Source organism: Gymnogyps californianus, chromosome 5, assembly GCF_018139145.2.
Source record: "Gymnogyps californianus isolate 813 chromosome 5, ASM1813914v2, whole genome shotgun sequence".
Classification (NCBI taxonomy): Eukaryota; Metazoa; Chordata; class Aves; order Accipitriformes; family Cathartidae; genus Gymnogyps; species Gymnogyps californianus.
Window position 1 is genome coordinate 47,165,466 of NC_059475.1, and position 24,811 is coordinate 47,190,276.

Sequence of the window (24,811 nt, forward strand, 5' to 3'; positions counted from 1 at the left end):
TGTGTGCTCCACAAGACTGTGAACACAACTAGCTGAATGGAGATGTACGGGGGTGCTGTGCAAAATAGCAGGGAGCAAATCCTCTATTTCCTCCAGTGCCCAGGCACCTAGGATGAAATAGAAAGAAGCTTCATCCTGGAGTGCTCAGGCAATGTATCTAGGCAGTTTAAGTGAAGATCAACAGATTGTTTGGAGGGCACTGAATAATTAAATTCCGGTTGGATTTTTGCTAGTAGTAAGCTACAGAACTATTGACTTTTTCCCCAGCAATGTAGTCAGGGCCCTGAGGAATGTACATGAGCATATTTGTTGGGATGTGTGGGAGAGGATGGTACTTTCACTGAAAGCTGTGAAATCAGCAAGCAGCTTTATCTAAGAATAGTAATGATACAGAGTTAATTAGAGGGATTATTATGAATTCATTTCTCTAAGATTTTTTTTTTGTTGTTTTTTTACTCTTACTGGAGCTAAGTAACTCTGTGCATTGGTTTCTGAAAGCAGCAGGCATATTTAATCCATCTATACCATGTTGATATGAAAGCACTTTTCTAAATGGCCAGGCAATTGTAGCAAAACCATGGTGCCTCCCCAGCTAGCTCTAGTGCACGCTCTGCCTGAGTATCTTGGTTGCCTGGGAGGAGAAAGCTTGGCCCCTTGAGGTAAAGGGTCTGTTTTCTTTAGTAGATATAGGATCCACTCAAACTTCATACACTTTAGAGGGTGACATACTCAGGCACGTGTCAGTCAACCTCACATTTGACTCTGTGGAGAGGGCAGGCTGCCCACAACATTAATGTATACAGTATGGAGAAGAGCATTGGAGGCATCAAATCACTGTTAATCATTCAGATAAGATTTGAAATAAAATCTCTTCACCTCATTTAAATCAGGAGTGCTTTAAAATCACATGGCACTTTTAGTAGAATCAGCCACGTTTCATTCTGCCTCTTTAAGTAGTTCTTGTTGTTCTAACTCTGACATGCTAAACTGCTGTATTGCAGTCCTATAAGCTGTTAAACATCTGTCTCTCACTTCAGAGCTGGCTGCATGTCAGTACTGGATGAATGATTCCTATATTCACAGCTAATAAGTGCTTTGGGATCCCAAGTATTAGTTGTGCAAAGGCACAGTACCACAAATGTTTGCAATTCTATGCAACATATCAAGTGAGTACTATTCCCGAGAGACTGAAGCCTAAGAGATCCCACAGGACAAAGGACACAGAGAAATGTAATTGATTGTAATGAACTTGTTTATGTATGTGTCACCACTTGTCTCTACTGAATAAAATCAGAAGTGCTCAACACTCCATTAACACAAATTACAGGGTCCTATTCTTCTGGAGTGAGACAATAAGGCCTACACCTGCTAGTACTGTGAAGTTCTTCATGATCCCAGTATGCAGCTCAGTGACAGACATCATAGGCTCGAGTGGTCTTGGATTTGTTTCAGTATCCTAAGCATTTAGCCAATTAAATAGAATTGGTCAAATTTACTTCTGTGGCGATTCCATTGGAATCAGTGGAAAGATACCAGGGATGGAGCCTACTACCAGAGTAAGACAAAAGATGTTAAGTAAATATGAGGGATGAAGTCATGACACTATCAAAGTAACTGTCAAGTCTTTTATGAATTTAATGGAGCCAAGATTTTAACCTAGTTAACCATAAATACAACAGTCTTCAAGTTGCCTGTCTCCTGTGTGAGCATGGGCACTACAGGGATGTAATGCTTGGAACTGATCTCATTACAGAGCCCATCTTTACCCAAGCAAATTGTTGTTAGAAGCTGTTTATACAATGTAAATGCTATTTCTTTTTATGTCACTGTAACCCTCCCAGGTGGCTTTGAACCACTGTGTCCTGAAGAGAAAGAAAAGGAGTCTGTACTGTTTTGCAGCAACAATGCTGGTCCCCAACAGCTTGGTGTAGGAGGTTAAGTAAGACTATATGTTTACCTTTACCTTAATAGACCAGGTTAGGATGGAATGAGAACACTTGCCAAATCAGCATCTGGAACGAACACTTTGTTTGATGAAGTATCAAATTAATGAAGACTTTGCTCATTGCAATTTGAGGGGTTTCCAGCTCAGCCAAAATGCAGCTCTTCATTGTATTGTTAAAATGCTGCATCAGAGCTCAGTTAAGAGGAAATCACCCGATTCTGAGTCACCAGCATCTCTTACTACCACACCACAGGAGTCCAGGCTGGCTCATCACCTATCTTTTGAATCATTTCACAGGCTGCCATAAATGCATCAATCTATGGTCTCTGAAGTGTTTTCATATATATCAGTAGGTCCAAGTAAGTGACTGAGAGTTCCAAACCAGTCATGCTTCTGCCAGTGAAATTGTACCTATACCCATTTTCTGTATTTGCAGCATGATGAGAGCTGAATCTGCTTTAGAAAAGCTTTTTTAGGTGTCGGTAACTGAATGAGCTTCAGAATAAGGTCGTTTTCCTGTCTAAAGGCAGGATCTCCTCTTATTTGGGAGTGGGTCTCCTATGACAAAAGATGCCTCTAAGTGTTACAACTTTTGCCCTCCTCCTCTCCCTGGTTTCTGCCTGCTCCCCAGTCCTCTCCACACACTGTGTTCAGAGAGAGGGTAACCAGAGAGCCCTGGAGGGGGGTGCCGGAGAGCTTGAGGGACTCGTAGTACGAGACAGTGCCATTCACTTCTAGGTGCTTATTTCCACTTAGCCTAGGATGCTTCCAACTGACAGCTGGTTTGTGATGTGTGAGTTCAGTCAGTGGCTCTCAGTTTAGCTGGCAGAAGACACGTGTCCACAGCCCATCAAAGTGGGGGACAAGACTGAATGGACCGTGGAGACGGGAACGAAAGCAGGTCTCTTCAGGTCAAGGTGATGTGTACTGGTAGGGCTGGTGTGCATAGAAAGTCTGTGCTGTCCTTGTCTTCCAGTTGGAGAGAGAAGTGCACTCTCATGACACCTTCCCTTATTGCTAGACTTCTTGTTAAAAATGTTAGAGTTAAAAATACCTCAGATGTTTCCTCTCCAGGCACAGGAATGATCTGAGCTATAATAATGTTTGCTTTGTTCCTCCTGCTCCCCTTCATGCTCGTCCTTCCTACTTCCACCCCACCCAGATGGCTGGGGCTGCACCAGACAAAGGCAGCAGCCCTGCTGATCCCTCTTTCAACCCAGCTATTAGCATCAAAGAACAAAAGCAAACAGCACCAGCTTGCGGCTCAGCCCTTTACAAAGGAGCAATAAATGGACTCTTGTGTATCGGATAAAGCAAACTCTGCCTTGTCTTTTGTTAAGAGGCAGACCTTTCTGTGTTTGAACTGCTCTGAGCTGAAGAAAGTGGAGAAACCTCCATCTGCACAGCAGTAAGCCCCATGGTCACTGGGCTTTTTGTTAGCCATGGGTTCTGCATGCTCCCTGTTTAATTGGGGAACGCTGTGCCTCCTCAGTCCCTGTGGCAGGTAGGAGGTCCCTATGGGGGCAGGAAGGTAGTGCTGATGGAAGAGGAAGAGAGTGGGGACATGTCCTTTTGAAAACAAACCAGAAAAACATGAAGAGGATTTGAGAGAACGTCTCAGATGACAGGGTCTGAAGGAGAGTCAACAGCTCCTCAAATCTGGTCACTCTGCCTATTTGCCATTTCTATCTTCTACCTTTCTTGAGGCATTAGATTTCTTCTAATTGTGGAGCCACCAGCCATAAGGTACTGCATCAGAGGTTTCTTATTAAGGGTCCCTTTTGTTGATATATGCAACCACAGTTTTAATTGTGCACCACAGTGGAGTGGCACACCACACTGCAGGTGTTACAGGGTTTCCCGTGAGGACTTGCACGTCAATTTCAACTGTATGCCACAGTGGTATTTATTGTAGGGTCTTTTGTGAGGACTGACTGGCTATATGCCATTTTTGTCTTCACAAAGAAAGCAGTGCTTTCTCATGTGTGTTTTAAAATAAAAAACAAGGACTTTCACCATTTGAAAATCAGCATTTGCCAGCAGATACCATATGGGGGGGTGTCTGCAATACAAGAAACTCCCTTTGTATTTAGTATGGGAAGTAACACTGATGACCTGGGCTGCCACATAGGCATTTTTGCAATACTGCAAAAGGGTCTCAGAGATGCAAATAGTGACTTTTCTGATGCAACTAGTGTATACAGAAATTGTGTTGGGTGGAGACTTTCCAAAAAAGATACAGCAAAAAGAAAGCTAGGAGTAAAACCAGTCAGGATCGGGGATGCCTGCTCTTAGGGACATCGGAACAAAAAATATGGGTAAAAGGAAATCCCCTTGCTGTCTGCCCCCTGTTACTTGCCACTGAGAAACTACGTTTTAGAGATGCTTGTGTAGCTCTTAACACTTCATTGTTCCCCTTTTTAACAGCTTCATGACCTGTTTAATTCACGCACAGTTAAATAAGTATTATTTCAAGCAGTGTATCAGTTACAGCCCACTGCCTCTTCTCTTATTTGCTTAACATGTTTATCCCTTGCTCACCCCTGGTTAGCTTTTTCCTTTGCCCTTTTGATCTGCTGATCCTTTTTATTCCCTAAACATCCCACAGATTTCCTTCTGGAGCACAGACACCCTGGTGAGGCTGCCTGCTGTTCCCGGCCCCCCAAGGTAGCCCAGGCTGCAGCTGTGCCTGCTCCTTTGTCAGGTGTGCAGGGAGATTGAGAGGACAACATGAGTCTAGAGCTTTGTACCTGCTTAGAATAGGCTTTGGGGCAGCTGCTGGATAGTCAGAAACATTTGCAGTACCTTATGGTGCTCCCTTCTTCCTCTTCTGAAATGTGTGATCATCTTCTCTGACTGCCACTGATATTCCCAAGCAACACCTCAACTCAAGTCCTAGCTATGGACTTGTAAATTCTTTGTCATTGTGCTCACATTCTGCAGTGGTGTTTAAGGGTCTGCTCCTTCCTTCTGCCCCTGCTCTCACCTCCTTTTGCCTTCCATCCTCAGTGCATGCATTGCTGCCTGATACTTATTTTCCTTTCCTACCGAAAAATAATTACTTTCAGGAAAACTTTCGGTGCTAACTGTCCTTCCAGGCTTGCATGCCAAGACACCAGTTCTTAGATACAATTATGTGTTAAAAGAGGAAAGGCAACAAATAACACTCATCAGATCTGACATATATGTTTAGTAGAAGCTACGGAAATTAAATGAGTTGATGCAACAGTCCCTCCCCTCTTTGTGCATTGTTTTATTTGGGTTATTACCTCCTTAGGGAAGGATGGCTTGATGTATGTGTGATGTACCACAGGGACTTTTCCTCAAATGATTCTGGAGCCGTTACAAAGTGATAAACAAAAAGCAACAGAAAGTGATAAACAAAAAGCAACATGCGCAGGAATCACTCACCACTGAAATGCAAGTGTCTTGAGAAGACAAGTGGCACCGGTTTCACAGCACCACAGCTGGTTTGGACAGGAAGGGGGAATACTAATGGAAATTGGAGGGGATATTTGGGGAAGGAGAATACATTCTTAGACCTTGGTGTGTAGCCAAAGCACCCAGCATGTCATGCTCCTGGACTTGTGGCAGAAGTGGTCTGGGACCTGTAGTAGTCCAAATCGTTAATGTATTGCTTTGAAGTCTTACTGGAAAGATGATACCTGCAGCAGCACAACTCCTGGGCAAGGTACAAGCCTCCAGGGAAGAATGCTACATATGGACCTGGCCCCACTGTTTCCTCAAGCAAGTTCATTTTTTTCTTTGGAGGGCTGCCTTGGAAGGAAAATATTGATCTAGTCTAATCCCATGAGATTTCAGGGGTTCCTCCCTCATGGTGTTATGATAAGTGTAGCTATTCAGAGCAAGACTAACTTGGGATGCTAAAAAAGTTATGAGAGGCATTTTTTTAAAGTATATTCTCTGGGATTGGTGGGCTCTGACCAAAACAGACACTACATTCAGAGATACGCCTTTTCTCTGATCGATACTATCACTTACATGGTCTTGTGCCTCTCTTTTTTAAAGGACTAATTTATTCTGGGATTTATGTGATTGATTCTGAAAAGCAGCCTTATGTCACAAAGAGAAAAAATACTGAATGACATTTGGTCTGAATTCAGCATCTTGTGAAAAGACAACATGGGGGACGTGCAAGCCTCTGGCACTCCTTCTCCCCCACTGCTGCTGCTGTCTGCAATGAAGGATGTTGTTTTGGGAATGATGGGCAGGAGGAATGAAAAGGAATGGGCTCTCTTCTAGACTTTGGGACTATGTTGAGTGTCTTGCACCTGGTCATAAATTCACATGGCCCCTCGTAAAAGGGGAGCAGGTTCTTTTCTCTTTTCTCAAAACTTGCTTGAATTTATGTGCAATAGAAACCTACTGCAGGCAGGTTGTTTTTTGTTTCTTTCTTTTGCATTTGTGTGTGAAAAACAGTAGAATATTTTAACCAATATTCCTACAGGAACTGATGTGGCTTGGTTCTATCTGATTCCAGGAACTCTCTCCGGACAGATATGATGGTGGATTTTTTACATGCACTTTTACATGCACAGCGGAGAGGGAGCCAGTGCCTCCTCCCTTGCATGGCTGGGTGCTTGACTGCAGATGGGTGGCCTTCAAACAAACCTAATTACTTCTGGTTTTGCATGAAATTGATTTCCATGCAAGGATGCTGAGTTGCTGTGTGCATCTCTAATGGCTTTTTTTCTCTTCTCTCTCTCTCTCTCTTTTCCTTTTCTCCCTTCTGCTTGCCATGAAAACACCTCGACAGATGTCAATCATATTCCAGGTAAGTGTTGCTTTTGCTGAGCTGAAAGGCTGCTCTTTAAGGAGTGGTGGTGGGCAGTTACCAAGGGTAGAAATCTCATCCTGCTTCCTGAGAGCGTACAGAACAAATCTTCATACTGGACATCACAGAGTCTAGATTGCAAAGTCTTTGCTAAAAGGAGGGCTTCATAGTAGCAAAGGTCACAAACTTCCCTCTTCAGAGACTGGATTGTGTTGGTCAGTTAAAGAGATGTTTTCTGAATGAAAATTACATTAAAAATGGTTGCTTGTATTGCTAATTACCTGGCATTGAACATTGCATTATACACAGTTTATTTCTGATACATCTGTGCGTAGTCTGGCATACAAATCTAGTTCAGTCATTTTCCTTCTCCTACTGCAGTCTACTCCATTTGGTAGTCCCACTGATAACCTGTTGAGTTTCATTTCCACTAACAAGGGGGTTTTTTGTCATTGTTTTATTTTAGGTTTTAAAAACCAGTGAGTATCTTTCTGGCCGAATGTGAATGTGTGATCTTATTTAGGTATCAAAACTTTAACTCCTGACAGGGCACAAATGATTCATTTAAAAAGAAAAAAGAATGTGTGTTTTATGTGCTTGTTTATTTGGTGAGTTCTTGCACAAGGAAGTATTTTACCACAGAGAACTCCAAACCTCCCTCCCCAGATTGCTCTCTCATTGCCAAAAGGATCCGAGTCCCCCAACTTCAGCTACAAGGGTAAGTTGAACTAAGCCACCTTACGCTGTGGTCCACATCCTGTTGCCACTGAAGCTTAAGAAACTAATTTTTACCTCATGCTCAGGCAGCTCCACCTGGTTTATCATTATGTGAAATGGAAATGTGAGCCTAGGGAAGCAGCTGGCATTGCCCTGGCTGGAGTGGGATGATGGGAGAGTCGAGGCTCTTTTCCTTCTCAGCTTTCTGCATAACTTTTGCTAAACCCGACCATAGACCTGGAATGAGTTCTCTGTTCAATTTGCTTCTTTTCTACACTTGGATAATCAGATTTTGTGAAACACTTCAGAGAGACGCAGTGAGGGCCAGCCGCTTGGGTAATTTCCCTGTATATTTAGCCTTTTGGCTTCTCACGTCAGCTCCATTTTTGTTCCGCTGAGGTCCTTTGCATTCTGTGTGCATCTTAGCTGGCAACAATGGGGATGGAAGTGGCCAAATGGCAAATGTTGCCTGGCATGCCTTGAAAAGAAAGGCTCTGTCAACTGTAACATTCAATCTTTTCAGTGACCCTGTTCATGACAGGGCTGAACATGTACCTTCTCTGCCCCAGTCTGAAGTGTCCAGAAACTCCTGTCTCCTCTCATGTTGGCAGGATCTGACAGGACATGCACCAAGGGCTTGGGGTCACAAGTGTCTCCACCACATCCTGAAGCTGTTGGTGTCTGTGGCAGAGGAGGATGGTTGAATTGGGAAGGCACGGCCTTGCTATGCTTTACCAGTAGGACTCATGATATTATGCCACAGACCACTGTTGCCTGGAACAACATCAGGGCCATCTCCAAGGCCTGCACAGTGTGCAGGGGATGACAGCATCACTAGTAGGGGCCCAAGCAGAGGTGGCACAACCCGGACAGGACCATGCTGCTGCTACTGTGGGGACCCTGGAGCGGTTCATCCTTCTGCTCTCTGAATGGACTCTTCTGCCCCACTGCCCTCTTATTCTCGTAATTTATATGCTTGAATGTGCATTTTTTATTCTCCCCATTGCTTACACACGTGTGTTCTTGTTCTCAGGACTGCTGTGTGCTTTCTCACATGGATTTCTAGTCCCCCGTGAATGCTTTTTTCCATGTGCTGTCGCACTCATCTTTATGTTTTCAGTCTGACAATTACCCACACCTCATTATTGGGCTCTGTAACTGTTTACTCCTAGGCAGTCTAATCCCTCTGCTCAGCTCCCCCTGGGGAGGACAATGGCATTGCTGCATGACTGGGCAGCGATGTGGACCACCAGGAGGGTTTGGGTGTGCACTTCCCCTCTGCCCAGCTGTGCAGAGGCTTTCTTCCTATTTGACCATCCAGCTATCTGTATTGTGAGGACAGAGCCCCGGGCCCCTTTCAAAATGGTTACTTTAACCATCCACTGTTTGCAAGACAAATTAGGGATTTTATGAGCTAGTGGTAACTATTTACCCACAGGCAGCAGAAGAGCTGTAAAGAGCCCATTGATTAACTGAGTATTTTTTATTGTTGAATAGACTGGTTAGAACTAATTCCCCAGTAAGAGAAGGTAGCTGTGAATAGGCTGGGGCTGGCAGCAGTAGGGACCACAAGGCTCTTCTGGGCACAGTTCCTGCAAGGTGCAAAGAAGTTGGTCTTCTTCAAAGTAAACATAAATGTGTGGTATGAGCCTTCCGTGGCTGCAAGGTCTCTGCTTGTGAAGAAGGGGTACTCTGGCAACAGGGGCTGGTGTGCTACACTCCTTTCAAGAGCCAGCTGAAGATACCATCTGGCTTATTTCACAAATGAAAGGAGTTTGTCAGATGTTAGCCCAGCTGCCCTGCAAATGTTATGTCCCCAGTCACAAAATAACACCACCACATTGTAAGCAGCAAAGTCAAGTATTTAGAACAGGGCCCTGGAGTTGGGTCTGTTGCTGTCTGTACTCAGCTGGGTCACTGACTCGCTATATCATGTACATGAGAAGTAACTTCTCCTTTCAGTACTTCAGTTTTCCCTTTGGGGTTATAGCTATAGCCTCACCTCACCTTCACAACATGCTTAGAGATCTTGGGCTGAACGTTTTGGAGGTTAAGAGCTTTATTACAGAGGTTAAATGCCTTGGCTGGGGAGTGGGGTGCAGCACAGACAAGAATGGATGCCTCTGTCACCTCTGCACAATATCTGCCCCTTTCTTTGCACCTTCTACTCTTTGCCAGTGGTCTAGGTTCTGACAGACAAATTGTTGGGAAAAGACCAGTAGATCAAGGAGGAAGTGATATGCTCCTGTCTCAGTTTTTTTTTAGTGGAAGAATATATGCAGGAGAAAGAACTAAATATGGGTCCTTGATAGTATGGTGACTGGTACTGATACCTAGGGGGTGTCAAAGTTTAAATAGTGCTTTTCCTATTCATGCCACGCTTATCCCCTTTGTGGGAGAGATCTTCAGATGTTCATGGGGGGGAGGCTAGGAGATGAAGTTCTGGGCATTTTGCTGTCATGATTTTACTGTTGACTAGAGTTTGCATGTAACTGAATGGACACAACCCAGTAGAAATGACCTAGTTAGTTAGGGCCCTGAGGAAAAATTATTCCTTGTTTACCTGAACAACTCCTTCATAAGGATACAGAGATCCTTGAGGGCACAAGCATACTAGCACTTTTTTGATCCAGGTCTTTAATCTTTCAAACTCCATCTTTTAATGCTTCTTTCCCTTCTTCATCTCAGGGCTGCTGTTTTAGTCTCTCTCCCTAACTCTATGTCGTAGGGTCATTTAAGCAATACCAGTATGCTGGCTTCTGCTTCCTTGAAGCTGAGCTATGCTTTTTGGGCATGAAAATGTTTGAATGTGTGAAGTTTCATATGTGCAGAAGGTACTAGGTCAGAGTAAGAATCCACCCATGCTGTATCTTCAGTGCCACTCACACAGGTGTTTGAAACCAGTTTCTACAGGCTTATGTTCTTCTTCATAGGTCCCACCATTGTTTTCATTCTTGCATGCCCTTTGCACAGGCACTGTCGCCAAATCGGATTCTCTTGCACTGAAATGCGAATGTTTTTCAGCTCCATGGACACCCATTTGCAACAGAATGGCAGTAGTGATCACTGGGGTCAGAGCAAGAATTCATCTAGCCCAGAAATGTCTTTTCATGAAAGTAGATGCTTTGGAGGAAGTTTAAGAAACTACATTAGCATCGGTCTTGTCCTGATACACCTTGGTGGTTTCTGGTAGTCACTGTTTTAAGGACTTTCTGACCTGATACTGCATCCAGATTGTAGTGTTGTACAGTCATGGATAGACATATTTTCTCTGGACATCTTCAGTCTTTGGTTTTCTTAATCTGCTTATGTTTTTTAACTCCACAGTATCCTGTGATAACAAGTCCCATTGTTTAATCATTCAAATGTGGAACGTACTTTCTTTCACTTGTTTTTACACCTGTTACTTGAGAATTTCATTCAGTGACTCCTATTCCTTGTGTTCTGACAAATAGGGAAAAAATATTCCCTGTTGACCTGCTCTGTGTTATTTGGGATTTTACCTCTATCATATATATTGTCAGAGATGTCTTTTCCAAGCTGAAGAGTTCTATTCCATGCCTAACAGTTCTTCTTTTCCCAACTTGTGCACCTACTTGATCAGGTGCTCTAATTTGCAGTGATACACATCTTCTTATGGGTCAGCCATAAAATGTATTCACCCTCAGGTCTTGCTACCTGCACACGTTCTCTTGTGCTTGTGGCCTTCTTTGCGAACATTTGCATGTTTATTTTCATACTTTCAAACACTACCATGTTTGTAGCCCTCCCTATACTTCTAGGGATATGCCACGTGCAATGTCAGAATACTGTTTCTGCCAAGGGGGAAAGGAGATAGTATGGTTTGATCACTATTTCTGCCCATAGATGTTAGGGTAAACGACTTTCCCTTTGGCTTCTACCTCATGCTCTTATTCCTTTGATCACTCAGAGTAGGTGCCACTCACCCTGGCTCACTGCCCCCAATAATGACAAAACCTATCCTGGCATTACATAGCAGAGGAAGCAAAGGGGATGGAAAAGAGGAGCTAGCACAGCTGTTGTGTGTAATTGGATTGGAAGTGGGCCTCCGGCTACAATAACAAAACTGCACTCCCGGCTGGCCTCACTGCTGGGGCCTGCAAGGAGCCCCTTGGCTGTTGTGCATATCATGGTTGAATCAAACAAAAATGACTGCTCCCCAGCCTGTGCTACTGCTTTGTCCAGTTAGAAAAAACAGGCACCATGTATGCCAGCAGCCAAGGAATCAGGTCATCCTCTTGGCAAAGCTGACCTGTCTAGCAGGTAAAAGGTCTGAACTAGGCCTCAGAATGATTTTTCCTCTTCATCCGTTCTTCACATCTCTTAAGACAAGGGTTTTGCTTCTTCCTCTGAGTCCCATCCTTTGACGCTGTTGGAATGCCCTCTTTTTGGTATATGGGGACTCTTAGGGAGTCTTCCTTGGTCTTTAGGTTTTAGAAAACCTCAAGATACCTATTTTAAGAAGGACCACGTGGGAGACGAGGGACTTGTCAGCTCTCCTCCCTAGCTAGAAAAGGGAACTGCTGATGGAGCTGGGGTAGGAGGCTCAGAGGAGAAAAAAAGCCCGTTTCTTAAGGAATTACTAGTTTTAGGAAATTAGGAAAGGAGGTGTAAACAACAGACTCCATTACTCATCAGAGTGCTCTTCTCTATAGTAGATGTCATTTTATTTTTGGAAGAATCCCTGGTTTGCATGATTTCTTTCTTCAGCTCTGCCGTAAACGATTTGTATGTATATCCTGGACCAGAGGGCACGATGCCCTGCCTCAGACAAACATTGCAGCTGGCCCTGTTATTGTTTGAATGGGTCATGGAGCCTGATAGCCAGGAAAGGATCCTCTGTGGGCAAGCCTGCCCCTGGGGAGAGCTGGGCGGCTGCTGCTGCTGCTGGCAGTCTCTCTTCCCATTCATTAAGAGCTTTTGGGCTAATCATCTGGCAGCATCATTAAAAGGGAAATACTGAGCCTGCCCGCCTTAACAGAGCAATTCAGCACTGCATGCACACCCACGCACACGTGCACAGCCCCAGAGCATGGGCCCAGTAATATGGGACAAGCTATAATTAACTAGATGAAGGAGTCCATCTTCCTTTGTTGCTGCAATCAGTTGTCACTCTCAGCTGTGTTTGTGCTCTCCCCACCTTCTTAGGTTTTGTGGCTTTATTTTTCCATTTTAAGTGCTAAGTACCCGAATGTGGTGCTGGGCGAGGGCGGCAGTGGGGGTGAGGTTCAAATTGCCTCCAAGGTTTCCTTCATTTTCTCCTCCACCCTGAAAGTTGCCCCTAGTAAATCCTTAAAGATGAGGACTGCTGTTTAACTACATTGCTCTTTCATATCATCGTACTCTGAAGCTACTTTTAAAAATGTCCTTCTGGCTTCATAAGAATCCAGTGTTGGCCCTTGATACTTTGTACAATTAGAGCCACTTAATTTTACTATTTTGATAGAGAAAGCAGATGGTTCACAATTTTTTTAAAAAAAGTAGTTCTTTGAAATGTTACTTTGAGATCAAGGAAGATTAATATTAACCTTTAAGAAAATAATACTGATTTGGTAGTAGGTTAAAGAAATATCAAAAAAACTTCTAGACCTAAATAGGAAGAATGAGTCAGTTGTGGCAGGCATAAGTCATGGCCATAGAGCAGAGTTTATATGTCTGTCTGCCCTCAGCAATGGACATATTATTTTAATAACAAACCAATGTTCTGAAGAAGCAGGCCACTTTCTCTTCACGTTACTGCTGAAAGTCTGAAGAAGCTGGGGCTCCAGAGGATGAGCACAAGCAGATGCTTGTCATTATCTAAGAAACCTGTTGAGAACATTCTTCCGAAGCCATGTGCTTGTCCTTACTGTCACTCACGTTTGAAGTTCAAGAATAGCAAGTCACCAGATTCCTGACTTTGACATAAAATTTCTTTGCAGGCAGATAAGCTATTTATTCTGAGGTTTTCCTAAGCCTTTTCCAGAGCACTTGCTAACCACCATTTTTGTTGGCAGCAATTGTGCCCAGCCAGTAGATTATTATAAGAATGACTAGATCGGCTTAGAAAAAGCACACAACCCCTTGATCGTTGTGGCTCGTGCAGGTTTGTGTCAACCTTTTCCCAGTTCTACACTGGCTGGGTTTGTAGCCCTGAGGCTTTAATCTGGGTTTCTTGTTGAACAACTCTAAGATTAAAAGGAAAGCATGTTTCACCTGGATTTAGGTGGAAACTCAGATTTTCTTACAGGATTCCGCTGGAACGGGATGGCTATTGGCACAATGGCTGTATATGTGAATAATGTGCTTTGGGGCCTGATGAGTTCATTTAGCGTCCTGAGCCTGCTGAAAGCTTTGCTGGCCTTTATGGTTGATGCCCAAATAGCATGGTGATAGGTGTTCCCCCTGTTCTGGCAAAATCTGGTCTAGTTTGCAGGTCTGAACAATTCTCACACCTCTTGCATTGGTTTGTGGATGCCCTATTTGTTTATTATAGTTCAATAGCAAGTGCTACCCCATGCCACCTTGAGATGACTTTGACTTTTATGATTTGAAAATTGTTTTAGTGTCTTGTCATGTCTTGAAACTGATGTAAAGGTGAGACAATGATGTCAGTTCATGTTTTCCGTGTTGATTTTACTGTGACTAATTTGGGGCCTTTGTTACACATGCTGCAAATGTCACAGATTTTAGATCTCAATGGTTGAAGGTTTTGGTTGTTAATGACATTTTGTTGGAGATAAATACACTGATTTTCACTCCTACTTTAAATTGCAAGGGAGGAAAATGTTCAGATGAGAAAAACTGATATGTTATTTCATTATTTATATTATTATTCTATCTAATAATGAATCTGGAATTCTGTTGGTGTTCTTTTTGTTAAAATAAGGATCTGTGTTGACGGACAACTTAAGAGATAATATTGGGTTTTTGCTATATCTCCAAGTCCACCCTCCTTTTTCTTCCTGTTTTAAAAAGGAAAAAGTAGCAATTGGGGGGTGGGGGACATTATTTTTCATTAATCTCCCTACTTCCATTGTCCAGTTGGGACTAGAAAATCAAGAGGTACATACAATACCACAGCTGCTGTTGTATTTCAAATTTGCCAAGAAGCAGAAGGAGTCAGAACATTTCTTAGGGAGATTCTCTTTTGCAGGCATTTAAACCAAGGCCAAACTGGGGGCCAGAATGGTGGGTACATTTGGGAGGTGCGCTCACTCCTGGACCGCAGGTGAAGGGCTCTGGGCTGCACCTGGCTGATGCGCCTGACAGATAGGGCGCACAGCATTGGCCTTCCGGGGATAAGGACAAAAGGGATGTTGACGTTTCTGACATTTTGAGATTTTTATAGCTCCTCTGTGGCTGGTGGAGAGAGAAGGGGTCTTCTTACAGTGTGATTCAGGGTGTTTAATGCAGGCTCTTGCTTTGAGCCCTCTCTGGAAGTTTCTCTTTGTCAGTGTCCCGTCTCCCCAAGTGGACAAGGCCCCTGCCATCCCCAACAGCTGCACCTTTTGGTGCTGTGCCTCTTAGCCATGGCTTTCCTTCCCCGCGGTGTACAAGGGCTGAGGGCTTGGGACCCCTGTCTCTGCTCTGGGTGTGATGGCCCCTCCCTGTTCGGCCAGCTTCAGTTGCATGTCATACTGCCACCTTCTTGCCTTTTCTCCTTTTTCACCATTGCTACAGGGTCTCTCTGCTTTGTAGGTCCTAACAATTATACTTTTGTCTTCTCGTCTTTTACAGTGCCTTTTACAGTGACTTTCAAGTGCCTGTTTGGACAGACCTAAGATTTGCCTATCAAGAATGATGGGGTCAGTGGCCATAAATAGAGACACAAATTCAACCCACTCTACTAGCAGAGCAAAACGATTCAGTGAAATTATATCTTGTAATTTAGACCAGAAATATGTCCTACATTATCAAATCTGCTATGTTTATTTATAGCTAAAAAACCTAAAAAAATCTAAACCTATGTTGTGTTTCTGATTATTTTTTTAAATCCACAATAATCTTCAAGAACATTAAGATATTTGCATTCCTTAGACTGCACAATTATTAATCCCCTTATCTGGCTTGGAGTTCTCTGTGGGTGAACGTATTCTTGGGATGATCTGGATTTTAGATTTCTCTAGCAGACGCAAAGGAAAAATATAAAAGAGAGAAATAAACAAATTCAAACTCAGCATGCTGCTTGTTGAAAATTCTCATTCTAATAAATTCATTTGACCTCTCAGTCTCCGTGAAATTAAAAAAGTCACAGCCCTGTTTGATTAATAAACTGACTTAAGATAGGGGGTGTGTGTGGGTGGGGGTGTGTGTGTATGTGTGTATCAAAATCCCTGCCATACAAAGTGCTGTGAGAGGTAGGAGATGTGGAGAAGGAATCAAGCTAAGGGAAGAAGGCCAGGGCACCAAGTATGAAAGGGGTCACTCATGGCTTGAGTGAGTAAGACTTGATTTTTGTTATGTTCTGTGATATCATGTATCACAAAATTAACTAATGGGTCAGTTGATGCGTAATGGATTGGGCATGAATATATATACAATAGTATCTAAACTATATTTGTATGAATGCAGATGTACAGTAAACATATTTGAAAATTGGGGCTAGAAATGGATTTTAATTGAAACAAACAAGGTTTATGCCAGAAAGAGTTATCGGACAGAGACTGGAGCAACCCAAGTGACCACCACAGCCCCATCTACAGAGCTGACACTGACTGTCACTGCTGAGGGGAGCTATGCTGCTTTCTGGCTTTACCTTGAATTATGAAACCAAAGAGTAGCTTTAGCTTTAGAGCCGTAAAGAAACACACTGCCCTCAGAAGTCGAATCTCCAGTTCTTCCCAGAAAGGAAATGGAGTAGTATTAAAAACAGGTTACAGGTAATTTTTTTTAGTCCTTGCCAGGTCTGGTGTACTGGTGTCTAATTAGTAAGTGTGAGCAGTGTTGATCGACTCCTAAAAATACATGCTGAAGCCACCACGGTCAAGAATGAGGATAGCTTTGTGTGTGTGTGTATGCATTTAGCCCAGATGTTTTGTCTGAAGCAGATGTGGTGGGATCATGGCCTCCCTTTCACTGACCACTGCAGACTTGAATTTTAAATCTTTAGCTGAGGAGAAGTTATTTCTGTAGCTCTCCGGAGGAGCGAATGCTCCCTGCAGGGCCCCATTGCAGACCTTGGCTTTCCTAGCCCATTTAGCCATATCGGTGTGCAGTGCCTCTGGAGTCGCTCCCCAAGGAATATGATGAACCTCAAACACAGTTCTGCAACTACCAGTAGGTTTTTTTCTACCTGGGACAGATGCTTTCCTGCTCAGTGTGGAAAGCAGCACGTGCATATGTGTGTGCCCTGTGTGCTAAACCCATACTTGGTCTAGATCAAGTATGCGAGCTCCAATCCTGAAAGGTATTGGACTGCGACCAGTATGCATGGATATTGCTGCTTCTTTTTCTGTTTTGTTCTTTTTTTCTTACTTCCTCTCTCTCTCTCTCTCTCTTTCAAAGGCCTCTCACACCTGATGATGGCTGAACAAGGTAAGTCCTTCGACTTTCTCTTTGTTTCAGTCACTGATCATGAAAGCGCTTTGTCCCTGCTGCTTTTCTGAGATGGGCTTTGCATGACAAAAGCAACTAAGCCTACTGGGTGCCAGTCAAGCCATTTGCATTTTTGCCTCTGTGTCCCATGAGCCATGGCTTCTTCTCAGCCTGGCACTCAGGTGCCCAGGAGGGAGCATGAAATGATTCCATGGACAGTAAAGAGGTATGCTTCCCCCTGCCATGCAGTCCACCAACTATTTTATCTTGGCATTTCTTTCTTGTTGTGCCAGCTATAATGACTCCCACTTCTGCCTGGTAAATATAGACCTCAGTGTTGGTCTTTATTTTTAAGAGTGCAATTATTACAAAAAATATGTTAATAGCCCTCATGGCATGATCCTAACTCATTATGAATCCTGAGGAAAATTGCATATAATGGCCTGTAAGTCCTGTGTCTGCAATTTAAAATATTCAAGTATGCACAGAGCAAAATGGTTTCGAAAAAGAGCAGAGCTAACCCCAGGTTGGGCTACAAATGGGATCGAGGCCTGTATCAGAGTTCACATTTCAATATCTCAGCCTGGATTGTGTTACAGATCTATTGGCTGTGACATGATGGGATCATTAGTCCCATTTTGCACTATGGGGGTGTGGAGCAAGAAGCTGGTGACGAGAGGCGAGGTGAGGAGAGGGGTGATTCTATTTTCCGCTGACAGTGTCAGTGTCTTGCTGACATGGGTACACAGGGAGGAGTTAGCAGTGCTGGTGATGCATTCTAGTCTTGGGAATACAGGAGTGAAATGGTTGAAGACTTAATGCAAGGTGTGTGCACATGGTGCACTAGGAAGACCAGAGCAACTGTTTGTCTATGGGGAGAAAATGTGAGTTTTGACTCTAAAGCCTGATGAGGCTTTCCTAGACTAGATGTACCCACAGTGTTTTTGCCATTAAGTGAACATGTATCTGAGGTTAGACAGTCCGAAGAGTTAATAAGGTAGAACGTAGTGCCTGTGAAGGCTCAAGGATAATTAGGTACTTGAATAAAAGAGACAGTTTCTGTGTATCTCAGTGAAATGTAGAGAGGCTTAGGACATAATCAGTTTTTATTCTGTAGTTCAAGGCAGATGTCTGCTCTGAGGTCATGAGAGCTTAGGAAAGAATCAGAAGTGAAGTTGAGGCTCACTGTTCAGTTTCTGTGCTGCGTAGCATCCCTGTGTGGTGGGAAAGCTGGGAAAACAGGGCTCTTTAAGAGTGCATGTCAAGACCATGGTATTTGGCATGTGAAGCATCGGGCTAAGCTCTGGGAAGCATTGAGCTCCTTCTCTGTCCCCACTTACTGTTCAACTGGGTTCATGGCTCAGAGATCGTGCTTGTTGAAGGAGCATCCAGCAGAGAGGTCCCTTCAGCATGTCCTAGTTGCTCAGGATGCAGCTGAGTATGGCAAGCCGTTGGCAGAGGAAGGATGATGGCATGTTGGGAGTGATCAGGACAGTGAACTTTCACGGCCACTTTCAGTCCCAATAACACTGAATGTATCTTTGTAGCAGTCAGTGGTTTAGCACTGGATTATATAAACAGATGCACTTGGCCATTTAAATTACAAGTTGCAACCCAGCTGGGTCCTGAAGACTTGCATGGTCTATTCAGGCCTGTATGATTGTCATCAGCCCTTTCTATACTCCCTTGCCTGGCAAAAAAATGTGAAAACTATTGGCTTCTGGCAACTTTAGCCACCCTTATTTATCCATGACGCATCAGGGAACAGTGGCTTCTCTTTTCTTGCCAACCAACTCACAGAGATTCCCTTTTGATAAATATTTACTCTCTATAAAAATATGATGGATATAAAATATGTAAATGTATATGTGTGAGTAAATATGCAATGTCAACATTATATACAAATACATTAGCTCTGGTAGGTGAAATGTGTTTAGCAAATACATTACCATGAGATTTATTTTTTTTCTGTCCTACTCTGTTGTTTCCCTTGCTGTTTTGAATTTGACGTGGAATGAGGCATATCACTGGCGTGCTATTGCATGAGAGTTTGCATTTCTCAGTAGAAAATCAAATTAAAGCCAAAGGGCTTAACCAGGCAGTTGCTGGTTGTACTGTTAGTTGTTTAAGCCTTGCTTTGTGCTTTAGTTGTGGTGTGTCTCTTGTTTTTCCCTTGACATTGTGTTTTGTTGGGTTTGGCTGCTACATAAATATGCTCATTTTCTCATTTTTGTAAGTATGGCCAGTGACATAATTTTCTGTTTTTTATGCTTCCTCCTTCTCTTCTCTTTTGCCTCTTCCATGACGGACACCCCTCTTGTTCCTCCTCTTAACTGGACGCACACCCTCCTGTCTGTAGGTAGAAGTAAAGGTAGAGATTGCATTCTTTCTAAGATGTCATTGCTTGTAAAATGTTTGTTTGTCAACAGACAAATTGTATTTTTATGAATGTGGTTCATATTGGAACTTAATGCCATTACTGTTAAAAGTCTCTTAACAATCTTTTGTTTTGTATTGAATTATGGAAGAAATATTTATTAAGATGAATGCTTTGAGGCCTTCTTAACAGATGTTATTTTCTCCCTGTTCACACTAAGTATGGGCTGCGCAGTGTCAGGCTGTCTGTAGCTGGTGACGCTGGGGTGCAAAAGGACCGTCAGTTCAGTCGAAGACAGAGCCAGAGGCCAGTGAGCTGGTACTGCCGACTCTCTTGCACTGGAGCGATGCCACTGCTGGGAATTTTGGCACTGGTGTTGGTGGAAGCAGGACCTGGGCTTGTCCAGTACCCTTCAACGATGGAGGTCTTTTGAGCTATCATTTCTCCCCCCAGCTCTGCTTCCCATCCTCTCTGTTAGCAGAAAGGTGTTTTTCAAAGAGAAATTGAGTTGCAAAAAGCTGCAGAGGAATAGAAGTGATCAGCACTGCTAAACAGAGAGGTCCATTTCCTTTGTAGCTCAGTACAGCACAGGGCATGTAAGGCTGCTCTGGGGCTCCAGCTTGCTCTTCAGCAGTTCACACCTATCTTTAGCATGCAGAGGGCAGTCATCAATCCCTAATCAAAACTGTCAAAAAGGCAAAATGCTACAAACCTGCTGTGGGTCTCCGGTTGGATTGGAGGGAGAGGTGAAGATTAATTGATAAATTATAAGCACTACTCGATGAAAATCCATTTCTTTGTCCTATTTTCCAATGAGACAGAGAGATTAAAAGGTTTGAGGCTTACTCCTTTTCAACAAATACACTGCTGAAGAATCTGATCTATTGATCAGCATGATTTGAACACATTAGAGGATGTTGGGTGTGTCCATGCCAATAAGACATTGGGGGATGAAATGACTAATTGTACTACTGTAAATTTGAGAGCATATGAGAGCTCAGAGGATTTGTTCATAATAACTTTCCTTTGAGGCACAAGCAGTCTCTGCCCAGTGATCACTCCTCCTGTAATGCCAGAATTCTGGGGAACACAATGGCATATTAAACACTTTCTCTTTGCATGATTCCTCTTTCTGATGCCCTGCCTTCTTCTGACAAGGTTATATTGTTGGATTCTCTGTGATGGGGTGGATCATGTAATCAATATTATTTGTTCTGGTTTGAGGTTGAAAAAATATTCCAATAATTAATTTCATAGCTTTTCTACTCTATCCAAAGTTGGGCAGTAGAGGATAATACATAAGCTGTACTCAGAGCTATCTTCTTAGCAAGAGGTGAACATCAGAACATAATAATCACATATATACACTGTAAAATCTGCGAGAACCTAAAGCTCTAAGCATACCATACAAAATGTTACTGTGCCTCAACACGGCTGCCAATAATTGAGTTAGCGGATGTATGGCTTAGTGTGATTTAAGGGTCAGTGTAGATCAGGGCGAGTCTTGTATGGTGTGATGTTAGCTCATGTTGCTCCCTTCTTTTCTCGGATGGCGTTTGTGCTGCAGGCCAGTCTGTGCAGGACTAAACTGAAAGTCTTTTCCGAAGTGAAACTCACAGTTGAGCCTGTAGGAGTGAGGATTATAATATATAGTCCACAATTAATTCATATGCACTGAAACTTAATTTATTGTGTCACTGAGTGAAAATATTGTTTCACTTGCCAGCTATGTGTAGTTTTTAGCTCTAGTTATAGCAAGTGACTTCATCAGAGAACCATCACTCTATGAAAAATGGTATTACCTTCAGAGGGCTCAAGCGGTGTAATTTTGAACCCACACATGGCCTTCAGCTCACAGAAAAGGTGGTACCAGATGCCTTAGTGATTTTACCTGGAAGGTTCGTATTTTTTGGCATTCTTGTAGTTTTTAGTAAAAACTGGCAGCCACTCTGTCTCATGCCACGTATGTAGCCAAAGGATATGATGTATTTGATTTCATAAACCCTCTTCACAACGTATAGCAGTCTGTGACCTTGCATTCATCATTTGAAACAAGTCCTTCATTATTTGCTTCCACTGTAGTAAAGAGGCTTCTTCTGCATCTATCCTTTTTAAAAAGTTCAGGAGATTTTTTTTTTTTTTTTTTGTTTAAAATAAGTTCCTGGAAAGCTGAAGAGGATGAAGTGTAGGTGTTCTGGGGTAATGGCTGGAGTAGTTGAGATACAGAAAAGCACCTGGGTACCACTTGCATTTTAACTTGAACTGAGTATATATGCATTGTTTATGTTTTTCTTAGGCATATGGAACTGGTTGCGGAGATGAGGTAAATGTATGATGAGCTGGGAGGACTTTTATTTAGTTTGGCATGAATTGCTGAATGCGACTTCTCTTCTGGAGAGGAACTGACAATTAAGGAACAATTGTATTGAGTTTATTTCCCTAACACTCCCCCACAAGTAAATGATACCAAAGGAGATCATAAATATCCAACTCTAATTTGCTATTGAACTGGAGTTAATGTGTAGTCACATTCTTCCATATCATTTGTTCTCTTGACAGCCTTTGTTAAGGAAATGATAATTTGCCTTTTTGCTACCTTTCACCATTCCTTTATGTATGTAGTGGGTTTTGTTTTACCGTCACTTTTGGTTTGGATCTGGCTTCTACTGAGCTTTGTGCCTCCAGAGGAAATTGGCTGTATTCCTGGTGGGACTCTGCTATTTTTGGTGAATGAAGTCCTGTGTCTTCTTGAAGGCAATAGCAAAGTTCATGTTGAATTTAGTGGGCCAAGATTCACCCAAAGAACTGAAAAGTCCCAAACGCCCCCTCTGACACAAAGAATGACAGTGAGGTGTGGCTGGTTTCTGGGTGTGCACAGGACACCTCCGCAGCGCCCGTGCAGTCTGCAGACTGCTGCTTCTCCTCTAAGGCACTGGGCTCCTTCCCTCCATCAGTAGCTGTGCTTGGGATGAAAAACTGCATAGCTGCACACTCATTTTCAACATGAAGCAGGTTTTTTCCCCATTCCCAGAGAGAAATGAAAGAGTACTCACATATTTCATGGGTGGGACATTTTTTAATGCATGTTGTGTAGACCAAAGTCTATTGGCAAATTCCGCATGTAGTTCTCAGCACTGCAAGATCAGATTATTTCCCTTGGTCCTAACTGCTCTTAACCCAAGTAGGTCTTTTAAGTCTCGTACTGTTCAGCATTGCTCTCAGTGAGCAGTGTGACATTGTTTTTTCTTTGAATTGTTCAATAATATTGACGAGGAGGTAATGGCACAGAAAAAACAAAATAGCATTTGTGGACTTGGATAGAAAGAAATGACTGGACCTTGCTGATCTGGAAAATAATTTTGAGTTCTTCACCAGTAATACCATTAGGATTTCAGAGTGATGTTGAGTAAGTCTATCTGAGTGGCCAAGAGTTTATGCAAATGTTGAAGTGAAACATCAGTAACAAATTAAATCATTTGTGCTCTATAAATACCTAATTATACAAGGGGAAAAACAACACTACATTCATCTTGCCAGCCTTGGCAGTGGTTTTTAAGCTCTGCTTTGCCCTGTAAAACATCTTAATATTTGGGTTTTAAATGTGAATATTGTATGGTTTTGGTTTCTACACTGACAGTCCTTTCCTTAATACTTTTAAAATATGTGTGGTATTGGGTTTGTTTTCCTTTTGGTGGGAAAAAAGTCCTGCATTATTATAAGGATGGTGACTTTCAGTTTTAACTTTCCTCTTAATGACTGTTTGAAAAATAAAGCATTTTATTTTATGGTTAGCGAATACCCAATCTGTGAACCCTCTTTGATAGAATCAAGGCCCCTTGAATGTAGATGTCACTCTTCTGGAATAATTTTTTGTAAGTGAATTTTTGCTGCTGGTTTCATATTTATTTAGGGAAGAAACAAATATTTTAATATAATTCTTATAAGTCTAATTAGAGATGATTGATAGTTGATGAATTTCAAATGTAAGAAATTGAGGGACATTTCTGCAAGGCATTCATCCTATTTCTTTATATTCCAGAGGTGATGACATTTTCTGAACTTTGGTGAATGAAGTCACTTAAATGTTGAATATCAGCTAACACAAAGGAATAGATGTCTTCTAAACATTCTTCTTTTTACACCTCTTTGTAATGTATTTATGAAGGCAGACAAATGAGACATTAAATAGGACGTTTCTAGTAAATTATTTTTTTGTTTGTGCATATGAGCATGTGTGATTACAATAATATATTTAATATTTAATAATGTGTTAAGTATTTTGTAGTTTATAGGTAATTTATTTTTTCTGACATGCTTTCTTTCTGCCTTATTTTAAAACTGTGACTTTCTAACGTGTGAATAAACAGCTGATTCTTTGTTGGCTTTCATTTTTATTAAGAAGAATGATTCCTGTGAGAGTTAAAGGCATTGTGGTCATGTTGTGTGTAAACAGGAGCTAAAATATTGTCCTCTTACGCTGTATTGTAGTCTTCTGTTTTCGATGAGGCTCAGGTTTCACTCTGCCCAAAGAGAATATTTAATTGATATCATTGAAAGGCTTTTTTTTCTTCCTCTGTTTTCTTCATTTGAGGCATTCATTGGTGTGTAGAGATGCAGAGGTAGCAAAACAGGCCATATGCTTTGTAAAAAGCAGACTAATAGCACTTTTGATGGACATCTGATTTTTAAAGTGCTGTATCTTTCATTAAAATTTACATGTAAAATAAGGGCAAGCACAGTGACATGAAAGCTAATGCAAGTTGCACATCTTGACATAATAACAATCACAAGAAACTGGAGATCCCAGATGGCAGCTTGGCCTTTGCCATCCTTTTAATAAGCTACTAACTGCTAATTATTGCACTCTTATGGGCAAGTTAATTTACTGTTGACTCTTAAAGAGACATTGTGCCTTTTCCCGGCATTTAGGTTTTTCAGTTTAGATTTGAGAGTGTTTTTTCCCTGCAGATTGGAGTCCTTCCAACAGACAGTAACAAAGAGGCAAAGAAGCAGAAAGGGAAATGGAACATAATAAGCAATGTTTTCTTTGATAATAGCAGAATATAAGGTTGTGGGTTTTTCTAGGGCATGGGTTTAGAGCTGAAAGGAACACCAGCATGTATATTAGATCCAGGATTTAGGTTTTGTATTTAAAAGAAAGCCCTTACTGCAGAGTTAGTATTATCATTAAAAATAAACAGAATGTCTTTCCCTTAAATAATTGAAGCTTGAGATTCTGAAAATGAGATAAACTAGAAATAGAAAATCAAAATTACAGGTTCATTTCTGTTGCCAGAGATGATTTGAAGGCAAAATTTCAGCTCACAATTCTGAAAGCTAAAACATCCACTGTATTTTTGGAAAATTTCTTCATTTTAATGTTACTTACCTGCTTGTCATAATACAGGGAAGGAGCGTTATCTGTAAAATATTTTTTGAA

At 42.2% G+C, this 24,811-nt stretch overlaps 1 protein-coding gene across 4 annotated transcripts in view; it reads left to right on the plus strand.

Annotated features, from left to right (window-relative positions):
• NRXN3 (neurexin 3) overlaps positions 1-24,811 on the plus strand; it is a 988,734-nt gene that overhangs the window by 28,161 nt on the left and 935,762 nt on the right. For 2 of the 4 annotated variants that reach the window (XM_050898472.1, XM_050898473.1), the window contains exons 2-4: positions 6,723-6,740; positions 16,965-16,994; positions 19,354-19,365. In XM_050898472.1, the coding sequence (XP_050754429.1) occupies positions 6,723-6,740; positions 16,965-16,994; positions 19,354-19,365 (60 nt within the window). The remainder of the gene's footprint in view (positions 1-6,722; positions 6,741-16,964; positions 16,995-19,353; positions 19,366-24,811) is intronic. The other 2 variants (XM_050898470.1, XM_050898471.1) reach the window with 1 other exon arrangement.